Source organism: Gymnogyps californianus, chromosome 27 (genome assembly GCF_018139145.2).
Source record: "Gymnogyps californianus isolate 813 chromosome 27, ASM1813914v2, whole genome shotgun sequence".
NCBI classification, from domain to species: domain Eukaryota; kingdom Metazoa; phylum Chordata; class Aves; order Accipitriformes; family Cathartidae; genus Gymnogyps; species Gymnogyps californianus.
In genome coordinates this window covers 6,206,090-6,222,856 of record NC_059497.1, presented here as the reverse complement: position 1 = coordinate 6,222,856, position 16,767 = coordinate 6,206,090, and the positions used below count along the sequence as shown (strand labels likewise).

At 56.4% G+C, this 16,767-nt stretch overlaps 2 protein-coding genes across 2 annotated transcripts in view; one reads left to right on the top strand and one right to left on the bottom strand.

Annotated features, from left to right (window-relative positions):
• The window catches only part of LOC127026358 (guanine nucleotide-binding protein G(i) subunit alpha-3), a 378,524-nt gene that overhangs the window by 136,077 nt on the left and 225,680 nt on the right, over positions 1–16,767 (top strand). The window lies entirely within an intron of this gene.
• On the bottom strand, positions 3,272–14,290 carry MYBPH (myosin binding protein H). Its single transcript, XM_050911549.1, has 11 exons — positions 13,986–14,290; positions 13,611–13,745; positions 11,535–11,702; positions 8,847–8,935; positions 7,639–7,834; positions 7,160–7,299; positions 6,852–7,011; positions 5,876–6,012; positions 5,250–5,436; positions 4,059–4,100; positions 3,272–3,474 (listed from the first exon to the last, which is right to left on the bottom strand). Exons 1-10 carry the CDS (start codon positions 14,266–14,268, stop codon positions 4,090–4,092), a joined length of 1,506 nt encoding a protein of 501 aa, XP_050767506.1. The 5' UTR covers positions 14,269–14,290; the 3' UTR covers positions 3,272–3,474; positions 4,059–4,089.

The following is a 16,767-nucleotide window of genomic DNA, read 5'->3' as shown; positions in this document are numbered from 1 at the left end:
AAGCTGGGGGCACCTCACGCTCTGGCCCCACATCCATGGACCCATGGGGTTACCTGGGCACTGAGGCAAAGGGGTGCCCTGGTGGGAGTGAAGCTGCTGGGAACCAGGAGAACCCAGGCAATGTGATTTCTGCAGCTTGGAAGCTGGGAGCTTTCAAGCCCTTTCTTTCCCCTCCATAACCAGGGAGAGGTGAGCTGGGCTGAGACACGGGAAGAGATAGGAAAATGCATCCCCTGGCAATGCCAGCATCCACAGGGTGATGAAACCACCATCCCCACAGAGCAAAGGGTCAGTCTCCAACTCTCAACGCTACCAGAGAGGTAGGCAGAGGGAAAAGGAAACCCTTAAGCATAACCCCAGAGTACTCTGCAAGAAGTACCCTTTGCTGCTCCGATGGCTCCCCATGGACCCAGCAGCACCCACCACCCCTGCGAGCTACACCCGGGGAGCTGTGTCCCCTCCATGTGTCCTCTCTCTCCTTTTACTTTGGCTTTGAGTCATTTTTCCCTCTTTTCTCCTGCCTGTTTTCTGTGCAAGGCCGTAGCAAGTCTCTCCCAGCCCCTGTTTGTCTCATCTCTCCCGTGTCGCTCCCTACCACCCTCCCTGCGCAACCAAGCCCTTTTGACCCAAACTTTGTGGGTTAGTGCAGCCACCTCCATGGCCCAGGGGAGCAGAGAGGCACCGGCGCCCATTTGGGGGTAAGTGGGGGACGGCTGCAGGCCACCGTGTCAGTGTTGATGCTGTCACATGGCATTTTCCCACCCCCTGCCTCAGGTTTAGTCGTGGGCAGGGTGTATTGGTGGTCACATTTGAGGAGGGGGTGGCTGGAGATGGACCATCACCCTCACCCAGCTCTGTGGTCCCTATGGATGCTGGCAGCCGCACTGCCAGTCCCTGCTCTGCAGCAGGATCTCTTCCAGGGCTGAAGAGGTGGTGGGAAGAGTTAATTTGAGTTAATCGGTATTCTTTTCTTATCAGCATCCCTTGTTCACCAGTCTCCCATTGGAAACACACTTCCTATGACCCTTGCCCTGCCCCAGGAGGGTCGTGCCCCTCGGACGTCACCAACGGGCAAAGTGACTGCAGCAAGTTCCCGCAGGGGCTGGGAGGCGGTGCAGAGAGGAAAAGGACCTTGGGTGGGTGAGATTTATGGGTGGCTCATTAGCTGGCTGCAGAGAGCAATGCTGTGCACATGTAGCACAGGCAATGGAGCTGCTGGGTGTTCCCTTCGCCCACTGCTGCAGGCAGCTCTGTTTAGCCTGGAAGGAGTTCCTCCATTTCTCTGAGAGGAAAAGGAAGGCAGCAAAGAAGATAGGAGATGAGGGGCTCAGCCTCTCACATTTTGCAAGGGCCTCAATATATCATATCCAGGCTCCTGGCTCAGACCACTCTGGGCAAAACGGGAGCGGAGCAGAAGAGCAAGGACAGGAGCAAATCCTTCCCTTGGGCCTCATCACGATGGAGGGGCCCTGAACACCCTCCCAGCCTCCTCGAGGTGAAGAACCCCAAATCCTTTATCAGTAGTGCCTGAGGATGCTGCAACCCCAGGCTAGTGCAGAGGGGAGCCCCTACCCCGTGCCCATGGTCCCTTTGCACAGCAGTAGCTTGGCCTTGGATTAGGGCTGCTGTTTACCAAGCGCAGGTCTGATTCCCACTTGCATCTTATTTCTGCAAGAGGCTGCTTTCCTGGAACTGATGCCTTTGCCTGATCCTTGCTAAGGTGCCCAGAAACCTGACGACTGGGATGCTCATACATTAAAAGGCATGTGAATGATTGCTTTCAGGAAAAACATCTAGTGGATTTTTCCACTCCATGCTCTCTGGACCTTTCCCGGGGAGAGCTCACTAAAAGTGGATTCTGTTACCCACCCTGGTTCTCTGTGGGGTTACAAACACAGTCTTTGCTCTGTAGGACTGCATTAAGAGTCTGGAAAGGCATAGTGTGCAGCATGACACAGTCTTGGAGATGCTGCTTCTCCCCTATGTTAGCAAACCCCCGGCTAACACAGCCTGCTCCCAGTCCCTGTCCCCCAAGGCTCCCACTGGCCAAAGCCACATGCCGAGATGCCAGGGACATCAAGGGGGCCAGGACGCCCCCATCAGTGTCCAAGGCCAGGTGTGAGCATGTCAGGGGAAGACCTGCTCTCGACCTGCCAGCTGGACTGCAACCTCCACCCCGGTGGCATCATCGCTAACCCCAACCACCTCAATAAACCAGCCTGACCAGCAGCTGGGATAAAAATTAATCCGACAATGCCCTCTGATGGTGGAAATGATGCCTGGTGTGAACAGTGCTGTGCCAGTGCTGAGCCCCTGGGAACAGCAATACCCCCATGGACTTCAGCTTGGACATGGAGAAGATGTGACTGGGGGCAGACGGGGAGAAAGCAGAGGGGCTGCAGGAGAGATGCTGCAGAGAGGGGTCAGCTATTTTAGCCACAGGTCTTTGCTCTCCAGTGGCACTAACGGCAGGCTGGGCTCAGATCTGTGGATGCCCAGGATGGATTTGCACCCACGTTTGCAGTGGCAGGACCTGCCGGGATATGCCTTTCTCAGGGCAGGATCTGGGTCTGGCCCCAGGACCGAGCTGGCATGTGGCTGGGAGAGCTCCTGCCCTCACCCACGTGCCAGACCCGTCAGCCCAAGAGGGAGGTTGTGCCAGTGGAGGAGGTACACCGCGCTGCTGACCCCTGGTTAACGATGCGCTTAGTCAACTTGATGGATCTGTCTGGGCTCTCTGTTAATAAACAGCATCTGACCCGAGCTGTCTCGGAGCTGTAAGTAACGAGTCATCTTTCTGCACATGAGCTATCAGTAGCTAACGGGGCTGATTCCTCCTTCTCCAGATAATGCATCGGCATGTCCTGCCCCCGCCGTCTCACGCCATGGGGAGGGGATGCTGGTGGCAGTGCGTGGCTGGATCATTGCATCACTGGCATGGATAAAGAAATTGTGCTTCGATGAAAAAGCATCAATATGCCACAGTTTTGATGTTGTTATTTTTTTTCTCCCCAGCCAGAATCATTCTCCAGCTCCAGAAGGAAACTTTTCCCCACCCTCCTCCTCCTCCTTATTGGGTTGCTTCTGGTTTAGTCATCTTCATATGTGTTTTATGAAGCTGGTCCTGTCTTTCCAAGCTCAAAAACCGTCTCCTCCACCCACGGTTCAGTGGCATGCTATGTGAACCTGTAGCATCCCTGGCAGCTCTCTCCCCTCTACCTCCCCCCACCCAAGGCAACCCCACAACAAGCAGGACAGAGTGGTTTGGTATTTTTATTAGGACCAAAGCCCCTCAGATGGGCTTGTTTTATTGTCACAGCTAAGGACACGTTCAGAGAAGACCATCCCATGGCAGGCTGAGGTGCAGGCCCCCCCAGAGCACTGCCAGGGAGGGGACAGGCCAGCAGGCAACAGAGGCCATGGCCAGGAGCATCACCATGTGCCACGCTACCGCACAGCAGCTGCAGCATCCACCTGGGGTAAAGGAACGAGATCTGAGTCCTGTGAGGGCACCGCTGCCAAGAGACCAGTGGTCAGGGATGAGATGGGAAACCGCGTCCCAGCCATGGGTCTAATGCAAGACAAACCCAGTCCGGCTCTTCCACCCTCTCCTGTCCCACAAAATCCAGGTGCAACCCTTTAACTCTGCTTTTCCACCCCGCAGCCCCATTTCACACACCTTTATACCTGCCCCCAGCCCCGGTTCCTGCCCTTCATGTGCATTCAACCCCTGGTGCCCCAGGTCTCTGAGCCCTGCCTGCAAACTGGGGCTCTGCCTACCCTGCTGCCCATGCATCTGCCAGGCACACCAGTCTCCACATGCATCTTCGTCCTCCTGGCCATATTTACAGCCCTCCCTCCACTTTGCAACGGGGCAGGTTTCTCTCAGGCTCTGCAGCATCCCACCCCACCAGTGCATCTCCAGCCATGGGATGAGAAAGACCCGAGCTGGGGCTTCATCAGCAGGTGACAAGGGCTAATCCAGGACACTCAATCCATTCCATCCCTGATGAAATGCTCCGCCCTCCCTCCATCCCGCAGCCCCAGCCCAGACCTACCTTGCTCTTCATCTTGCCCTCCGAACTGTCCTCACTGGGGCACTGCAGGAGAGCATGGGAGATATAAAACCCCTGAACTCCCCTCATCTTACTCCCCTTTTGACTTCCAAAAGTGAGCCAGGGCATAACCAACCCGCTCATGTGCACACACCAATATGTGCACCTCCGCACACCATCCCTGTGCACACATGCTCTGAGCGATCATGCACACCACCATCACTGCCTGCCCCTGGCCACCCTGCCCCCAGGATCCCAGCCTGGGTGACTCCCAGGTGCTTCGTGTCCCCAGCACAACAACAAGCTCATCCTCCTGGCCGACTTCACTGTGCTGCCTGCATGGCTGCACTGACAGCCTTGCCTGCAGGGCAGCGTGGCCGGGCCGGCTGGGTCAGTGCTCGCTGCACCGGCTGGAAGCCCTGGCACCAGCTGCCGCAGAGCCAAGCACCGACCCCGTGCCACGCCGGCAGCCCTGTAGCTTCAGCAGGGACCGAGGGTGACGGGCACCTGCCGGACTGGAGCCCTGCCTGCGTGGGAAGTAGGGCAGAGCGTGTCTCTGGGCAAGCGTGTGCTGGGAAGCCACGGGAGGAGAAATAATAAAAATGACATGCGTCTAAGGACACGCCACCACTTGAGGAACATGCATAGAGTGTGTGGGCATGCATCCTCCTGCATGCCAAGGCGGATCTGCAGCACGCAGGGGAGGCGTCTGCGGGGAGCAAAGCGGGGCACCTCCATGCGAGGGCTGGGCTGCGTGCTCTGCTGAGGCAGGGAAATGTGAGCTGAAAAGTCTGAGCAGGATCCCAAGACATAAATCAGAACAACCCAGGTGCAAGTGGAGGGGGTTCAGAACAGTCCCCACACGCATGGCTTGTGGATGGCTTGGGACACAAGTGCTGGTAGACGGAGTGAGGAGCAAGCCTCCACCAGCACTTCTGGTCCTTTGGCCCTGCAGTTTCTGGTTTCCTCCCCATTTTTTGGCCATGAATAAGGGAAGGTGATTTCAAGATGCTTCAAGACCATAAACCCAAGAAGCCCAAAGCTCCAGTTCCGCAGGGCTGCCCAGTGTCCTTAGGCTCCCCCATCACCAGGATCAACACAAAACAGGGACAAACCACACCACTGTGAAAGTAAGTGAGAACAGGAAAAGGCAGGCAAGGAGACCTGCTCCTCTATCTCCTCGGCCAATCTTACCTTTCACATCAAGTTTGCAGTCTACTGAGGCTTCCCCCAAGGGGTTCACAGCTTTGCAGGTGTAGATGCCCCCATCGAAAGGGCTGGGCTTGCGGATTTCCAGGGAGCAGACGCCCTGCTCGATCATCGCTATGTATTTGGGGTCTTCCCGTATCTCCATCTGATTTTTCATCCAGATGATTTTGGGCTGGAAGGCAGCAGGATTTATTTATTTGTTTAAGGCAGGGAGAGAAATGAGAAATCTAACTGGCCTCAAAATGCAGCCACCTCCCTCTGCCTTTGCCTTGGCCCTGCCTGAAGCTGGTGGCCATGGTGGGATTCACAGTCAAAAGTAGTTTGAAGAGCTAAATCTCCCATTCTTGAGCCCTAACCACTGCTCCGCACTTCCTCCCCCAGCGCAGGAGAAAACAGGACATGGCATGAATTAAGACCAGTCTCCCATCTCCATGCAGAAACACCTGAAACTTGCCCCAGTTTGACTCAGAGGGCAGCTGCAGCCCTCTAACCTCATCCAACCCTAACCCAGCATGACCAACCATCTCCCAACACCTCCAGCCACCCTGCAAAAACCCCACCGGTGGCTGCCCACACCCGGAGGCGATGCTGTCCATGGAGGAACCACTGACCTGGGGGAAGCCCCGGACGCAGCAGAAGAGATGTGTGCTGTAGCCCCGGGTAGTGGTTCTGTCTGTCAGGGGCTGGGTGAACTTTGGAGGCTCCATCATGTCCCGTTGGGGGATCTTCTCTGGCTGGTAAGCAGTTTCTAAGAAAATAATTAATTCTAGGTTGAGGCAGAGCTTGGGCTCCTGGGCTGACCAGCACATGGTCACAGGCATTCAGCCCAAGATACCCCAAAATACTTCTGCTCCCTCACATAATCCAGACAGCATCTAGCCTGACCCGAGGACCTGGCCTTCAGCTCAGACCAGCCCAGTCTATAAACCCCTTCTCATCCAACCATGCCATGTTAGTGCCCAGTCCCTGCAGGGGACAGAGGAGATGCCAGTCTGCAAACCTACACCGCGATGCATGCTATGTGCAGCACGTCAGATCCAGGCCAGGCACCTCTCTGGATCTCCTACTCCATCCCCAAAATTCAGTGCATAGAAACGGGAGCTGGAGGTAAGCTCTGCAGGTGGCAGAGACCCCAACTCACTGTGTGCTACCAGGGAGCAGGATGGAAATAGATGGAGGGAGAGCGGGGCTGAGGGATGCTGGTTTGGAGATTTGGTCCTGAGACGGACCACTGCAGAGGTCTCTTCCTCTGCTGGCCCTGAGCTGCAGGGTGAAAGCCAGGGCTGTTCCTCACCCCTCCCAGCTCCTGCTTCGATCTCACCCCAGGGATGTCCATGCCTTGACGCCTCTCAGGGGGCTGACCATGGCACAAGCCTTCCCCAAAGGAGAAAGGAGGTGTAGAAGGAGGGCAGGGGACCTCTGGACCTCTGCCTTGGGGATGCACAGCCTCACCCCTGCAGGGTTCATCCTGGGGACCAGCCCAGCAGCATCACCACAACACCAAGGAAGCCCCACTAGCCCCATGGGGACAGGACCCCTCTTGCCCACCACCACCCCCAACCCCTTAGCCAGGGCCTTGTCCCCAACTTGTCTTCTCGATGTGGGCCACCCCAGAGGTGACGGCTGCTTTCTCGCTCAGCCCGCAGGCGTTTTCCGCGAACACCCGGAAGGAGTAGGTATTGCCAATGATGAGGTCGGAGATGGTGCAGCTGGTGCGGGTGCAGCGCTCCAGCGCTGTGAACCATTTCTAGGAGGAAAAAGAAGAGTGGTGAGGAAAGGCAGGCTGTCCAAAGGATGGAGAAGGTGTGGGGGGAGACAGGGGTGTGCAGCTCCCCGTCTCCCATCAGGGCATCCCCAGCACCAGGGCACGGGGGCCCAGGAGTGCCCAGACTCACCCCACTCTTCTTGTCTGACTTCTGCACCATGTAGCCCTTGATCTCAGAGTTCCCGTTGTCTACCGGGGGGGTCCACTCCAGGGCCACATTAAAGCCCCACACATCCACCAGCTTCAGGTTCCGGGGGGGGCCCGGTGGCTCTGCAAATACAAACCCTCACAGGGTGGCATCCTAATTTGCTCCCCCCACATTCTGTGCCTTGACCATCCCTTGCACCTCGCTTTTAATCTCTTCTCACCCTGTTGCAGCACACAAGGGATGAGAAGCTGTGATGGGCATGGGCTGGCAGAAACCCAGCATCCCCAACCAGAGGAGTTCACCTCCATGATCCTGGAGAAGATCCCACTGGAAGAGGGACCCCAGAGTTCCTTGCCTTGTTGCTCTCCCTGTCCCATCCCACCCTGAACAAGACCTACCCTCAACCAAGGGGCAGAAATGAGCCCCAGAGCAACCCTGCAGGGTCCCATCCCCAGCCTTACCGATCACTCGGATGTCCAGGGTAGCCTTGTCCTCCGCTCCGTTTATCCGCACGGTGAGCTCGTACTTGCCCGAATCGCTGCGCTGCGCCTCACGGATGTAGAAGATGGTGTCCTTCTCCGTGTTGCGGATGTTGATGCGGCTGGTGTCCAGGGGCTGGTCACCCTTTGTCCAGATCACCTCGGGCTGCGGCTTTCCCTGGAGCAACCCGCACAGGCAGGTTAGGAGCCACTCGAGCGCACAGTCCCAATGGGTCCTACTGGGAAGGACGGGTGAGCAGAGCCACCCTGCTTTGTCCGGGCAGCAGTGGCCCAGATCCAGCAGTCCCCAGGGAATAAACTACAGCCGATCCCTGCCAGCCCCACTGACGGGAAGCCATCAGGCTCCAGGGATGAGACTGGAACATGCTGGTCCCCCAAAGTCCTCATGGAGCAAGCCCAGCTTTACTTGTCCAGGGCATTGCAGGCAGAGCTGTGCTCCTGTTGCCCAGGCACTGAGCCCAGGTTCAAGCCCAGCACCAGGGGCTTGAATTCAGCATCCAGGGCCAATTCATGCCTGGAGCATGGCCAGCGCAGGCCCCCAACTGCCTATGAGACATGGCATGGACATGTCCCTCATCTCAGGGGCAGCTTTCTGCCTCTCGCTTCCCCCTGCTTGGCCAGCATGTTTCAGGGCTGGTTTTCTCCATGGTGGTGGAGATGCTTTGGTGATGCCCCAGACAGTATGCGATAGATCAGTTGAGGAGAGGACCTGAGCTTGGCCCACCAGCATCAGCATCAGTCCCCCCATCACACAGCCCTGGCCCTGCCCTGCTCGAAAGGCAGCTGCTGTCCCCAAGGGGAACCCCACTGTTGTGCTGTGGGGCCCTGTGGTATGTGACCAGATCCCTGCCAGGCTCGGCCAGGAGCACGAGCTGAACAGGGCTTGTGGGCTGAGACAGCAGCAATAGCCATCCCATGCCCTAGTGTGTTTGGGGTTGTCCCATTGCCAACACCATCAATAAAGACATAGCAGGAGAAAAATGGGAGCCAGGCAGGAATGGGAGAGAGGTTCCCACCCCATCTCCCACCCTTGGCCCATAAGACACGGGGACCAGGACAAGCCAGCCCACAGGTGGCCCCAAGCATGTCATAGTGGCTAGAAAAGTCACTGCAGAAGCTAACCTGCAGTGAAAAAGCCTGGGGGATTAAATCCCAAATCATCCACCTACCTGGAAAGGGATCATCATGTTCACGGCATCCCCAACGCGCCTGACATAAGTCTGCCGCAGGTGACGGGGCATGCGGATCCTCGGGAGCTCTGGGGACAAGAAAGTCATGCCGTGCGGCCGAGGAAATCACAGACCCCAACTGGCTGACCCACCCCATGCATCCCCCTGCTTGGCCATCAAGAAATCCCACCCAGAAACACAGCCACCTCTTCCCTCTCATCTCCTGGACAGTGCTTGCTTCCCTGCAGGGCCATGCCAGCCTGCCCCATCGCCTGCACCCCAAAATCATATCCATCCTTGAGATACCAGGCCACCAACGCAACGGCATCACCCCGATGGATCATTCACTTCCTTCATTATAGCCAGGCCATGGAGACCAACATGGGCTTAAGCAGAAGAGCCACAGCACAGCCTACACGGTAGTAAAGCAGAGGACAGCATCTCCCAGTTCGGAAATATGTCTCCCCCAGCTCAGAAAGCAGACTTTCCAGAGGCACACAACCCAGCTTCCAGCAAGGACAAGGCTCATCAGACCTCCACCTTCACTGTGCGCTCAAGGCCATCGAGAGACCAAGGTGGTGCATGGTTACTCACAGCAGAGCTGTGAAAGCCCCAGGCTTAAAACGAAGGCTAACGTCCCCAAGGGAACATAACAAAGATAAGCAAAAAACCCACTGGAGAATGCTGATGGAGCGTGTGTCTCCTTCCCGGGGGTGAAAATAGCAGCCGTGTAACCCTACCGGCTTGGTGCCACTCGGTGATCCTTCTGGAGAGGCATTGGGTTTACGTGAGCCCCTCATAAAAGAGCTGTGTGTCTCTGCCTGGATTAAACGTGCTGGAGCTTAGCTCTGGGGAGGGGGCACGGCCAGAATTAAACCGGGACTGAGCAATGGCTAAACAGCTGTGAGCGTGAAACGCCGGCGGTGGGCTGGGGAGGGCAGGGAGATGCCCGGCGGTCCCAGATGGCCCCGCTGACAGCTGAGACGGTCCCTCCTCTGCTCATGCTGCTATTCACTCCAGGGATCAATGCATCGATGCTGACACTTGGGCTCATCAGTCTCAGCGGGGCAGAGAAACCTGACCTCAACGGAGGAATGTTAATTCATGGGTGTTTTCCCCAGCTCACACGTGCCTTGCTCAGCCGGAGAGGGCTGGCCGAGGTCGGTGGCCCAGGTGACATGCTGCCGCGGGTGGGAAGGCATTTTTCCTGCCCCAGCTCCCTGCAAAACACGACTCCCACACTGAACCTTCATCTGGTTTCTCCTCATCTCTCTCCACTTCCCAAACCCACTCGTCCCACCTGTTTTTAAACTCTCTGCCGTCTGTATTGCTGCTATTTAAAATCCCTTGTGACGCTATAAATGAACTGGTGAGCGGTACAAAATGCAGTCCCAAACAAAATGTGAAGACCAGAAGGTAACAGATGGGGCAAAGAGGAGCGGACTTGTGCGCCCAACACACACCAGCACCACTGGGGTGGACACAGGGAGGCAGAGGGACATTGAGGGCTAATTTGTTCCTCAGCAAAGCCAGGCAGTGTGCACAGGGCTGTATTTCAAAGGAAATGCAAAAGTAGGCAAGTGCTGTTTGCTGATGAAGAGTTTCAGTTAGCAAGAAGAAAAGACAGAAGAAAAAAAACCCGCTAGCATGGAGCAAGAGCGAGTTGTGCATGGGTCTTTCAGCTCTTACACCTCTCAGCCGGTACACGTGGCTGGGACAAAGCTCAGGCAGCAGGGACAGGGGGTTTGAACTGGCGGGTGCAGCACGGGACCAGAAGTGGGAAACAAGAGCTGTGCATTTGGCATCTCATGCCAGTCCCCCATGCCTCAGTTTCCCCAGTCCCACAAGGTGTGGTGGGCCTTTGAGATCTGGAGGTGAACACGGCAGCAGACACCAATGACTAAGCCATATTCACCTCCTCCGAGCAGACTGAGAGGACGGACCCTGCAGGACCTTTTCCAGATGCTGATAGCCTTCTCCAAGTCTTTTCCTATGAAAAGCTGATGGCTCCTAGAATAACTTTTGTTATTATTATTACTATTTTTAAACAGCTGAAAAATCCGACATGTTCTTTGAGTAATAGGAAAACTTGTGCGTTAATAATTCCTTGTAAAGGGAAAACAAGTCTATATTTGCTGTTTGATAAGTGAAAACCAGCCTTGCCATCATACATCAGCTTCAGCACATTCGCAGCACCCCGGGAGGAATGCGAGTCTTGCTAAGCATGGGAGCAAGTCATTCATTAGCGAGTTCAGCATGATTCAAGTTCCCATGCTCCAGACTACCAGCTCTTGACTTTCCTTAGCTAAATAAACAAAGCTGTCCAATGTGGATGTGATGGCATATTAGAGATGTAAGCATGGCCAAGGAGAGGAGATGTGCTGAAAGTGATAGTGTTTCTCAGCTCTTGCAATGAAATGGGAAAATGTGGCTCTGCATTTTGAGTCCTTCACTCCCAAAGCTTCACCATCTGCAAGATCAGTGTCTTGAGGTCGGGAAGCTACTCCATCCCACCCCAAGGGAACTGGACACAGTTATTGAGAATAACATCTCGGTCAAAGGCTGGATTGCGATGTGTGTGAGACGTGTGAGAGGGCAGAGGCTGCTCCCGCTGCAGGGACGGACTGTGATTTCTTTGTACCACTGACAAAGCACACGGGAATTATGCATGGCAGGAGCAGTACTTACGGAGGATCTCTCTGATGAGGACTGGCTGCTCCAAAGTAGCCGGGACGCTGGTACCACTGGCGCTGACAGCCTTCACCCGTACATGGATCTTGTCACCGGAGCTGAGGTCCTGGATTGTGTACCGGGTGGAAAGAAAAGGCTCCTTGTTCGCAGCTGTCCAGTCTGTACCTACGATGAACCCAGCAGAGCACTTCAGGCGTGCCATGGACAGACAGACACACACCCCAAACAGCAGGATCAAGCCACAGGGGGTGAAACCCAGAGGCAAAGAACCCCTTCCTTGCAAAGGCTGAATGATTTAGGGCACCAGCAGAAAAAGGTATCTTAGAGTGGAGGTTGGCCAGCCCACCCTGCCAAGGAGCATGGGGTACAAAATGCTGGCAGAAGCTCAACTGCTGAGGAGGAGCCTATTTGCAAGTAAGAAAAGGCATTATGCCAGCAAACATGGTCCCTGCTGACCTTCCAGGTGCATTTCTGGAAGTAGTTAAGATCCTTTGACCACCCTGCCAGCCAGTCTGCTCCTCTTACTGCCCCAGGCTAACTTGTTGGGGCTCACCATGTTCCCCAGCACATCTTCCACATCGGGCAAGGTCTGCTCATCACCTGCCACCAGCCAGCTAGACCTCTCCTACTGTTCTTCGTGCTTGGAAGGGGCATCTCAAACTCACCCCACAGCCAAGACACAGAAGCCCTCCCACATCAGCCAGCTAACACAACCTTGCAATGTGCCAAACCTCTTAAGAGTTAAGGTTAGAAAACAGACTGCCCCAGTCACCAAAGGACTGGGTGTCCCAGGCGGGCAACTAGAGCAATCCACGTGTGCCAGGGTTTGCTAAGCCACCATGTGCACCTTCAAACCAAGAAGGTTTTCCTGTCAATGCCATCAGACCAGCCAAATCCCACCAGCTCCTCTTTCCCTTCACCACTGACATTACTCAGACCAGCCCTCACTCAAATCTCACCATATTTTAGCCGACCAGGGTCTTGCACCAGCCCAAATACAGCAGTGACGGAGCCCATGTGGTTATCACTGAATGACTAGAGCTCTCCTGTCACCCAGCCAAGCCCAAAGCAAGCTAGGAGAGCATCCAAAACTGTGACCCTGGGGTGGCTGTCAGCCAGCACCCTCCAGGAATGGCTGCATCTTTCCTTGTCCCACGCAAGGGCCTTCTCACACATCCCATCCAGCCGTGGTTACCTCCCCAGTCCCCAGCCCAATGATGAAAGCCTCCCACAGCCAAGCATGTGTTGATCGTGCCTGCCACAAGCTGAACAGCCAAGGGTCATAGATCAAGTTCCCCACGGCCCACAGACCATCTGGGTCTTGCAAACCACTCCAGCCTCATGCAGCATCCAGCCCACCAGCCCCAGCCTCCTCTTGCAGATCCCTCCAGCCACACAAGTCATTCACTCTCACCCCAAAGCCAAGCAGGGCTTCAAGAGAGTGCCCAAAACACAAGTCTTATCCACCTACCCCATTTCACCAACCAGCAATGCAACCAGAGAACCACAGATAATTGTTGCCACCCATCAGCCCACCTCCATCCACCACGGCCATCCTCCTTCCAGGCATCTCGAGCCCCATCTTACTTGGGCAGGGCTTGCCTGCTGATGCATTGCAGCCCCTCTTGCGCTGCCCAGGATCCTTTCCTCCCTCATCCTCCCACCTTATCCCCATTCCTTCTGCACTTCATTTTGGGCAAACATGGGAGAATTGCATCTTCTTCCTCCTGAGGTCTTGCATCACCATCCCAACCCCAGGTCTCTGCAGAGCTGGAGTTCATCAGAGACCATCCTCAGTGGGTATGCTGGTCTCTCCTCCACCCTCTAGCTGACATGGCAGTGACATTAAACATGATCCAGCCCCCGGCTAAAGACATGACTACTATCTGAAGCCAATGGGAAGCCCCTCGCCTCCATGGAAAAAAAATGACATTTAAAATGAACCCGTTTGGGCAAAGAAAGGGAAATCGTGCCCGGGGAAACGCGCTGCCGGGTTCTGCCCAGCTCCGTCCCACGCCTCCACAGCAATACACCAGCTCTCCATGCTTACGAGGCAGGAAAGCCCAGGCTTACTTCCATCTTTGCAGATCTCCACCACGTATCCATCCAGGCCCGACTGGCCTGTCTGCTCCGGGGCTCTCCAGGTCAGCGTAATCGAGTTTTCACTCACTTCTTCCACGGCCAAGGACAAGGGGGAGCTGGGCGGCTCTGTAATAAACCCGCAGTGGTGAGGACAGGCTCTCGAGTACCAGGGCTGTTGGAGGGCAATCACCCAACCTCCATGTTGGTCTTCAGCCCTGCCATCCTCCTAATCCCCCAGACCTATCCCACTGCAAAAATATCCTTGATGACTTCATCCCTCTGTACCTTCAACCCGGCACCCCCACATGCCCCCTCCCCGCCTTGCATACCTCCCCTCCCCGCTTCAGTGTCCAGTCCCGTCCTCACCTGCCTTTGGTTTCTCAGGCTTAGGTTCAGGGGCCGGGGCTTGGGGTTCAGCTGGGGGAGCCGGGGGACCTTCTCCAGGGGCTGGAGTCGCTTCTGCTGTGGGGACGGGAGCAGGCTTGTCTGCAGGGGCTGTGGGCTGCCCCGCAGCAGGGGGATGCTCAGGGGCCGGGGGCTTTTCAGCAGCTGGGGCTGGTGCTGGTTCTTCCTTTGGGGTTGGCGCTGGCTCTTTCTTCGGAGCCGCTGGAGCCGGGTCTGTGGCTGGAGGTGCGGTTTTGCCGGTCATTGCTGCAAAGCCTGGGGGCTGGGGAAGAGGATGTTTTGGGGTCTCTGCTCCGGGATCTCCGCTCTGTTTTGGGGTCCCTGCTCCAGACCAAAGGTCCCTCCTCGAGATCTGGGGTCTCAGCTCCGAAGCTGGGGTCTCTGCTCTGGACCAGGCGTCTCCACTCTGGACGAACGGTCTCTGCTCTGGGACGGCTGTGCTGGGAGGGGGGAACCAGGTCACTGAGCCAGAACAGGGGCTGGGAGATTTTTATAGGCTTCGGCTGGCACTTGTCACCTCCCTGCAAACCAATCTGCCTGCGCAGGCGGGGGCTGCCAGGAATAGCCACCCGGGACCTGCACATTCAGCAGCACACCCCTACCCCCTCCTATGGGACTGCAGCACATGGTCCTGGCCCCCCCCCGCCATCTCCCCGGGCTCGCATGGGACTGGGCAGGCCAGGGCCAGGTCACCTTTCTTTGGGTCCGTGGCTCCTGTCCCCAGCACCAACACCCCTCTGGCTAAGGGCTTCCCAGCCCCCCCACTGCCACCTCCTCAGCCACCCACTGCCCCGCCAAGTCCTCCCCGTCGCCTCCCCGTTGACCCTGCACCCCGCCTGCCTTCCCCCAGCCCCTGCATTAACACCAGACCCCCCCACCCCAATCCTCCCTGTTAATCCTTCATTGAGCCCCCAACCCACCTGCTCTCCCCCGTGTCCTCCTATATTCCCTACTGTAACCCCAGACCCCTCTGCTCCCTCATGTCCTCCCCCAGCCTCCACCTCAATCCCAGAACTGTTGAGGTTGGAAGGCAACTCTTGGGATCATCTGGACCAACCCAGCTGCCCGTACGCCTGACCCACGTTCCTGGAGAAGATTAATCACTAGCCAGCCCTATGCCATGTCCTCCAGCCTCTGCCCTGCCCATTCGACCAGGACCTTGTCCATGGAGTCTGGTCACCCCAGGAACTAACAGAAGGGTGCTGTCAGCCCTCAAACTCATATTCGCCCCAAAGCCCCCCACTGACCCAGGAAAGCCCATAGTCCTATAGGATACAACCCCTCTCACCCCCTGCCTGTCCTTGTTTCCCCCACTTGCCATGCTATGCATGAGACGCTACGAAAAATGTCTCCGCAACCTATGGTCTAATTCCTCAACCTCCCTCAAATTTGAGTTGACAGAGCATTTTCTCCGGTTCCCCAGCTACTTGCCTGCCTCCAGGGATGCTGCTATGGAGGAGCCAAGCAAGCCCGGCTCTCCTGGGCGCTGGTCCAAAGGCTCATGGTTTTGTGGTCCCCAGGAAACACCTCCAGATATGGACATGAGGGTCAAGACGCATCTCTGAGACAGCCAGAGCATGAAGCCATGTACTCTGACAGGGCCAGATGATCTGAGCTTTGCTAACAAGGGGGTGGTTTTCCAGGTGGGGGGAGCTGTGGTCACCCAGGAAGGGGAGGGAGAGAAGAGCGAGCAAAACCCCATTGGCCAGGCTGGTCTTTAAAGGGATGGTGACATCCCAAAGAAGAGCCACAGGGCTCTGAGGGATGCATCCCAGCTGGAGCAGGAGCCATGGACCAGGTGGGAAGAGGGGATGGGGAGAGGAGGCCAGGGCAGCAATGCTGGCTCTTTGGTCCGTCAGGGTGTCACAGGGGTGCTGGGCTTGGCCAGACACCGGGCTCAGCTCCTGGCTGCCAGACAGCAACAGGCAAGCGCTGATGGTTGCGTGGAGGCATCGCCTCGAGGACCCCTGCCCATGGTGCTCTACACAGACAGACAGCAAGACGTGCAACTACCCATCTCCAGAAAGAGCACGAAGGAGACCCCGCACTTTCTGCTAGCCCTGTTCCTCCTGTAAGCTGAGAAGAAAGCTCATCACAGCCACCAGCCTTGCAAGTCACATGGGGATCAGGTAACGCGAGTGCAAACCTGGTCCCCCATGGGCTCTGATCCTGTCTGGAGGCTGCAGCCTGGCAGCACGACCCTCCTGCTCCAGGGAGGGATATTTCTTCTCCCTTGGTTATTTCAGAAACAGCATTTGGCAGCAGGACGAAGCCAGGACACCAAGAGATGGTATCAGTATCTCAGGGAGGGCATGTTTCCTCCAAAACTATGTGATAACCCAGATGTTCCTCGATAACTTTCACCAGTGAGGAGGAATATGACTAATAAAGGCTCCTCCTTCCCCAAAATACCTTTGGGATGCCTGAGGGATGAGCTCCCTGAGGCAGGAGAGGGTGACGTGGGGCTCACGGCCATTTTTGCTGCCTGCGGGCCACGGATGGGTACTGGCAGTCCCTCCCACTCCCCAGAGCAGCTTGGAGTGGCTCAGACTTGCCAAGTGGGTCATGAACCAGAAAATTTTCTGCAGCTGCTCTGGCAAAAGAGAAGACAGCCCTGCTCCCCAGCATAGGGGTGTAGGGCTAGAGGAGACTGTCCGTCTGTCCTTCTCCAGCTGCCTTTGACTCCCTGGTGGGTCTGGCACCCAGAGGGGAGAATTGGAGAAGCTCTGGTTTCTCCATACCC